This window comes from Chenopodium quinoa, unplaced genomic scaffold (assembly GCF_001683475.1).
Source record: "Chenopodium quinoa cultivar QQ74 unplaced genomic scaffold, ASM168347v1, whole genome shotgun sequence".
Taxonomy (NCBI): Eukaryota; Viridiplantae; Streptophyta; class Magnoliopsida; order Caryophyllales; family Amaranthaceae; genus Chenopodium; species Chenopodium quinoa.
The window spans coordinates 3,962,651-3,970,601 of record NW_018744593.1 but is presented as its reverse complement, the minus strand read 5'-3'; the positions used below and the strand labels follow the sequence as shown (position 1 = coordinate 3,970,601).

The 7,951-nt window shown below is 35.3% G+C and overlaps 1 protein-coding gene across 3 annotated transcripts; it reads right to left on the bottom strand.

Annotated features, from left to right (window-relative positions):
- Window positions 1-302: 302 nt before the first annotated feature.
- Window positions 303-6,424, bottom strand: LOC110699684. Of its 3 annotated transcripts, none has more exons than XM_021877208.1 (8): window positions 6,105-6,424; window positions 4,520-5,501; window positions 4,027-4,145; window positions 2,156-3,133; window positions 1,712-2,006; window positions 974-1,139; window positions 742-847; window positions 303-647 (listed from the first exon to the last, which is right to left on the bottom strand). In XM_021877208.1, exons 2-8 carry the CDS (start codon window positions 5,300-5,302, stop codon window positions 530-532), a joined length of 2,565 nt encoding a protein of 854 aa, XP_021732900.1. In that variant the 5' UTR covers window positions 5,303-5,501; window positions 6,105-6,424; the 3' UTR covers window positions 303-529. The 3 variants fall into 3 exon arrangements, with proteins under 3 accessions (XP_021732900.1, XP_021732902.1, XP_021732901.1); XM_021877210.1 differs by lacking the exon at window positions 6,105-6,424 and adding an exon at window positions 6,011-6,098; XM_021877209.1 differs by lacking the exon at window positions 6,105-6,424 and having other exon boundaries at window positions 4,520-5,817.
- Between the last annotated feature and the right edge of the window lie 1,527 nt (window positions 6,425-7,951).

Sequence of the window (7,951 nt, the reverse complement as noted above, 5' to 3'; positions counted from 1 at the left end):
GTAGGGGTAAGCGAGGGGAGGGGGTAGCATCGGCAACTGCAAATTGAAAGATCGTGTTACGCACTGAGTATTTACTGAAAGGTTCCTGCATTAAGTGCAAACGAGACCAAAAATACAAAATATGCCACAGCTGCAAGCATTACTATGATGTAAGTAGATGCGGAACTTATATTGACAGTGAGCATTAGAGAAGGCTGCAAATGATATGTACATCCTCGAAGAAACATAGCTAATAAATTGGTGCAGGGCTGATAAGCCCCACAACCATTAAACATCCAATAGCGCTTTTACGAAGCTCAGCATATGATCAACGAAGCCATTTGCTCCTGTGGTTTATCCTTTCCTTTAAATAATGGGTATTTCTATCAGAGTTGTAACTTTTTCAGGATATACAAAGAAATTATGGTGGAAAAAGGAAAGAGAACACAGTATTTTTGTAACCAGGAGGAATGAGCACTGAGAAATTGCCCCAAAAAATGAAATAAGATTATGTTGACATGAATTGCCAACTTTCATCCTCCATTTTATTCTATTGTATAAAATAAGCACGGATCACCTCAATAACTGGTGCCTGGCACATTGGACACTTCCCGTCACCTTGAACCAGCAGATCCGCACATTTAGTACAAGTGCACATGTGCCCACATCTGTACGATTAACGAAATCAAATATGAATAATGAATAAGGAGCAGATAATTCACTCAGATATGATAACGTTGATTTTCAGATGACTTTTTTTACCTGTACAATAAAGAGTCAATGTTGGTGTTAGAACATATACAACAGACGCCTTTTCTCACACAATCCCATTTGAAACTATCTTTAGGCAGTACATTTTCGAGCAATTCTGTTCAAAGCAAGGGAAACACAGATGAGAACCCAAAAATAAGAGTATGCAAGTATATATCATAAACCGAATACTTATATGTAGTAGTAAATAAATATATAGAGAATACTCTGCCTAATAACTTGCCAGATGGATTGGCTGATCGATTCAGAGCAGCAGAGACCTCCTGTCTCACAGAACGTTGCAGTTCAAGTTGCATATCCATGCAGGCCTCCAACATTCTTTGCATGTTATTCAATCTTTGCTGCAGCCTAGCCATGTCAATCCTCAAATCATTAATGATCTCCCACTCCTGTGCAGATGGGAAACTGGGATTATCAACCACAGATGATTTTAAAGTCCAAAAGGCTATAATATAGAGACAAACATACATGCGTAAAGTCAAAAAGAGGCTACAGAATAAAGATAAATCAGCCAATAAACATATATTAGTTCACAGAATCATCTTGCAGCTGAAAAGACATGTCAAGCATGCAAGAAACAAAAGCTTTGTGGGGGATGGGCCTAAGGGGGGAAGTTTAACAAAAAATCAACAAGGAGACCGTTTCATATTTACTCAACAAGCTAGAACAGCTAGATAATCAATTAACTCAAGTAATACAGAAAGAGCGTACGGAAATGGCAATACTCCATACAAGTTTAAAACCAAAATGGCTATCATTGAGAAGGACCAGAAAACAGTATGAACACTTGCTACACATTATAAAACACAAATCATGGAGCTCTCTGTTAATAACCTCCAAAAAAAAAGGCAAATAATACCAAAGAGTTGTATAAAATTGTAGCAATATTCAAACAATGTACAAGATAGACAGCAAACGCTAAACGCCATATATGTAGTAAACACAACAGAACAGAACTCACCGTTCCAGGGCGCTGTTGTGATTCACGCCTTGACCAATTGCCATGGTGCCCCCAATTTGCCTGAGGGAGAGGTGGTGGTCTAGGAAGGATTCGCTGGGCTTCGTCAGCATGAATAGGTCCCGACTCCTCACTGTGGTCTGTGCTTAGGTGATCTTGATTCTGCATGGTGAAAGGTGGAGATATTTCATGTAGCTCCCAGTCATCAGGAGCATTAGTTTGTCTTTCCACATAAGACTGTATCAACTGGTCTAGGCTCTCACGGAAATCACTATGAAGAAGACTTGAAACTCTTCTTCTGCAATAAATAACACTTACAATCATTACAGACGTACACAAAATAAGCAAACAGAATGACAGATTGACAGAACTACTGAAGTATAGTTTTTCTGTTTAAATTAATCTCCCTCCGTTTTAGAATTAGAAGAAGAAAACTAGAACAAATACCTATTCACAAGTTCTCTTAGCTCCATATGATGCACATTATCATCATCAGAGAAATAATATGTATCGAGTCTACCAGAAGTCACCCCAGAAGAAGGCATTCCAAGCCAATCTCTTGGAGTTTCCAGAGAGCCACTTTCATGCCAATAGTCTTCTTGCGCATCGTTCTGCTCTCCAACTTCACTCTCTAAAGCACCATGAGAGAGCTCTGCACCATCTACAGGCCAATGTTGTCTGTCAATTTCACCTTGATCATCATCTCTCCATTGGTTTGATAGTACACTGCCTTGCCATCTGCTTTCATCATACATTGTAACATGTTCTGGCCAGTCTTCCACCTGGATACTGGAATTTTGGCCATTTACCTCTTCAGATACATGGACTTCATCATCTAATTCACTAAGTAAGTTAATATCTTCTCTGTGAGTGTTAAAGTGATGAGACATTTCATGGGCTTCTTCTAAATCAGTAAGCTCCTCGCTTCCGCTTCTTGAAGGTTCTTGAGAATTCATCAGCAAGTAGCCCTCATCTGAAGAACCTACAGCAAGCCTACTAGTAACTGTCTCTGATCTATTCTCCCCATCTGAGGCAAGCTCCAGCGTCATTTCAGCTTGAACTTCCAATTGTTGTAAATTAGTGCGTCCACTGCCTTCTCTCGATTGATTTACATCAGCAGATGGACCAACATCAGCATTTCCTTCAACATCACTTTGTTCACAAGTCCCAGCAAGGATCTCATTTGCAGACTCATTTTGTTGAGCATCAACTAGGATCTCATTCGCAAGCTCATTCTGTACTTGAGCACCATCAAGGACCTCAATCTGAGGATCATTTGGTACATGAGTACTGTCAATGCCCTCATTTGTGCTGTTAGCCTGAGTCTGATCATCTCTAAAACTATGAGGACTGTTTTCCAAAGAACTACCGGACAGGTCACTTGCTTGAACTTGAAAGCTGTCCAATCTGGATAGAAAACCTCCCCTGTATATTACATGAAATTAGGACAATAATACATAACATAATACAGAGAAAGACATTTGGAAAAGGCTACCTAATATCTAGGACAAAGCATAGAAAAACAAAATAAATAAATAAATAAATAAAAGGTAAAAGTAACAGATCAATACATATCACATACAGATGTTTGACTGATATGTCCCCCAATTATTATTTACTCTGCACCCAATAATTCAATCAGCAATTTTTCTCCACTTAAAAGTTGTACATCAAAATTCAAACAATTGGAAACCACAGCCAGTGTTCATTTATTATGGGCTTTCATAGATACTTAAGGTCATAAAAAGCATGAACCTAAAGTCCTACAATAACTGAGCAAAAATCACAAAAATATATGATGAACTCAATACTGTTTCCCACCATTTTACTTCTTGAATTAAAGTAATGCCTGCATAGTGACTAATTCATGTTGTCTTAGGATTAAGACATCTAATCTTTGTTTAAAACAATCATTAAATGCACCAGTTTTGCATCAGCAATAACAAATCTGATGAATTTAATGAACTTAACAAGAGATGTAACATACTGTGTCACTATGCAGGCAGAATAATAGGATTTATACAATTGCTTCACCTTGGTCTAAACAATCTCTTCCTAGTCCAGATACAAACACAAGATAATAAAATGAGGAATTTAAAAACCATCATTAGAGATTAAACAGAATTGTCAGTTGTGCGTAAGAAAAATGAGAACATACACATACGAACAGTAGAGAATGCTAAGATAATTATAGAAACAGCATAAAGAATTGGAAGAAAACCTTCAGGTGCTATGATGAGTCACAAAAACACCAATATATACCACAAGTTCTCAAGAACGCCAATTATGCAAAAAATATAAATGAATGAAAAACATACCTCAAACCTGACACAGTTTGCCGTTGCCTAAGTAATCCCAATTCACTTTCAGCAGTGGAACTGGGCCTCCTTGACTCAGCTGACCGCATATTCTGGAAACACCGAATCCTAAGTAAAGACTGCAAAAAGAATAAAAAAAATTATAGATTAACCATCATAAAAAAAACCTTATTCCATGTTCTCTCAAGTCCTGTGACAGATTATCTGAATTGTTGTACAATATAGCAGAACTTATTGACCTAAGGAACATATACTTATATTATAAAAACGATTGGAATGATCAGGAATTGGAATTGGGATAGATTTCATCTTCTATGAAATTTGTAATGAGAAAGCATTGTTGCAATAACAGAAAAATAAGCAGATAACAATCAGACAAATAACTTGGTAGCCTTACTGAAATTTGAGATGGGTTTGTAGGTGCAGTGGAGAGGAGGCGTGGAGGTGCAAAAAAATACTCAATTTCTATAGAGATATAAAATGCAAATCTTACCTGAATGCGGTTGCGGTGAGCAAATCGGCTAACAGGACAAGTCACCTCCAAGCCCTGGAGCTCTTGTCGTCTTTCCTGTTCCTTCTTGGCCAATAAATCAAGCAGAGCCTGCCTGCCACATAATCTACGAATTGGCCTCCGAATATTTTCAACTTGACCCTCATTATGATCTACAACTTGACCATCTCGGACTTGTTCAATCTGAGAACCAGCTTCAGAAACTTGGTCTTCTCTCGGTTGACTGGTCATCTGAATCCATTCCCTCACAACTCGAACCCTTTCACGCTCACCCTCACCAAGCCATTGCGACCTTGATCCTCGGTTCCTGTGGGGAACATTGGGTGCCTGGGCGGCTCCACCATTATTCTTCCACTCCTGAAAAATTCTTCTAACCCGTGCCCTTTCAACAAGGCCAAAATCTTGAGATTGCTCCGATGTCATACTCTGACGATCATCCTGCTCATTTAAAGGTCCTGTGAGGCTCTCAGAGTTGATCACAGAACCATTTTCGCTCTCACTTGAATCCTCCAAACCACCCCTACCTTCCCCATCTTGACAATTAGACAAGGCATCATTTCTCTCCTGTTGCAACCTTGCCCTTCCTCTTTCACGAACACGATTCACCACGCACTCATCTTCTAATTCCAGCCACATCTGCCGGATTGAGGATGCTCGGGTGCCTATACTCCCTTGAATTCCAATTCGTCCTGATGATGATGATTGAGACTCCCTTAGAACTGAAGACTCAATCACAGGAACATTGTGCAAACCCGCTATTGCCATTTCTAAATTAAACTACCAACTCTAGAAACCCCCAAAAATTTTAGGCCTCAATTCAACAATAATTAACCATTTCAACTTCCTCTTTAATTTATCAAACAACCCTCTAAATGATATGATACCACGAACAGCGCACGCATTCAATAAAAAACCTTAGCCACGCTATCGTTATCGAAATTTCAAAATGATCAGATCATTGGATCTGCAGAAAAAATTACACACCCTTAATTCCAATAGTCAACATAACCATAATAAATTTGACCAAATTAAGAATTAGAATATTCACAAATTAAATAACTTATACTTGTACATAAATTCTATACAAATTCATAATTTGACAGGAATTGCAACAAATTGACAATATTTCCCCCAAAACAATTAATCAAGAATTCCAAATTTATCTACAAACTCCTCTCAACAACCCCATTTCCAAGCAAAAATTAACAACAATAACGAAAAAAAAACCAGAAATTAAAATTCAGATTATTGGCATTAAAAACACCAAAAACCCAAATTAACCAAAATGAAGAGAAATTAGAATATAAGCAAACTTCATAATAAATATAGACATATCATAAGGATTGAATTAGAATTAAAATAATGAAAAAGGAAATGTTGGTGAAAACGATAGGATAGATCGTGAATGCACAACAAGAACTGGTAAAATTAAAAAATAAAAAAATTAATTAAATTATAAAATTAAAAATTAACCATGGAAGAGTCGTGTTCGTTGAAACTTCGAAGCAAAGAGAAAAACATGTACTCCGTAAAATTTAGGAGAGAGAAAGTAACGTTGGAAATGTACCTGTGAAGAAGAAGAAAGCTTGAATTTGAATCCGAAAAAGTGAGAAAATGAGAGAGAAAAGGGGGAAAATTAAAATTGAAAAACCCTAATTTATATTCTAATTAAGCTGTCGAGAAAGTAACATAAAAAATACAGACAAAGGAGAGAGAAAGAAGGAGTCCTTTAGTGAGAGAAGGTGAGGAGGACAGAGATGGAGATGCGTTGATGAAGGGATTTATTTATTATAGTTTCCATTTATATGATAAATTTTGAAAAAAAAAAAATTGATTTTAATTTTTCAATTTGGGAAAATTTGGGTTATTTTTGAGTTTTTGATGAATGGAATGGAATGACTTAAATTTGGAGTTGTCAAAGTGTGGATATAATTACGCCGGTTATATTTATATAAATTGTCCAGTCAAATTATACCGTATAATTTATATTATTGATTATCGAGTCATATTATTTCGTGTAATCTTTATATTGATTGTCGAGTCATTATTATTTCGTGTGAACATAAAGGTTAGTTTATGACGATTCTATCCAGTGATTTTATTTGGTTATTTACCAATTAAATTTCATTTTAGTTATATTTAGAAACTTTCCTACCCTAATATAGCTCTCTACCTAGTGACTTTAACTAGAAATAGTAAAGAAAAAGTTACTCCGTATTTTTATGTGCATCGAAATTGAAAATCTATTATTAAGCATAAATCATGTCTATGCAATTAGAAATTCAATAGTGTTGATTTTAGTGTTCTTATAAGTATTCTTTGGATTTTTTTTAATAAATTATTCGAAATGTTACTTTTTCTGTCCAACTAAAATTATCTCTTACTTCTAATTAGTAAATTTTTTTTTTTGGTGAAGACTTCTGACTAGTAAAATAAATGTTCTATTCAATTTCTCTCATATCCTTTATGGTATATCACCCACCCACACTTAACTATGTTTTTACGTTAAAAATTTCCTGATGAGGAGGGCTTCCTAATGTTATTTTCCTTACCTTTAAAAAAAATTGCTTGTGGTTCAAAAAATCCACTCCTAAAAATGCAAATTAAAAGGTTTGGGACAATCTTCTCAAATTTACCAAAAAGGATAAATTGGATTGACGTTTTTCCAATAAGTAAATACTCATTATCCAATTGTTTTTCATTCTAATAATAGCAAAAAAAAAAAAAAAAAAAAAAAAAAAAAAAAAAACACGAAAGTCATTACAAAGGAGTAAAATTAGCCTTAACTCCAACGACTTTTTAGGGGAAAATCATATCCTTGAGAAGAAAAGACGCGTGTGCTAAAAATAGAGGTTTAGTTAATCCCGTTCTATTTGCCTTAAATAACTCTATTTTAGATTAATTATTTAAATCTTGATTACAACGGTAAGTGAAAGTCTACTATAAGGGTATGAAAGCTTCTATTTGACGACGTCGTTGCATGTTCTTATAATACTTGGATTAGATTGTAAAGTATCATTATAGCGTAGTGATGGTAGTGGACTAGTGGTAGGTGTTTGGTGAAAGTTATATGAATTTTTATTTTTTTCATTTTTGTTTTGTTTTTTCTTTTTTTTTTTTTTTTTGGATTTTATGATTTATGAACTAGGAACTTTCTACAAAATTCTGGAATTTTGTAGAATAAGTTACTGATTAAGGTAAGTTTAATCACTTTAATGAAAGATTTGAGTGGCTAGTCATCAAGTTATCATAATCATCTAATAATGATAAATAATTATATAAAGCACATTGATAGTAAATTTGATTACCATTGTATTGAGATTATGGGTTTAGGTATAGAAATAGATTAGTATTATTACATGGAGTAATATTATAACCACCAAGTTTTTGGGTTCGGATGGTACCCAAATAATT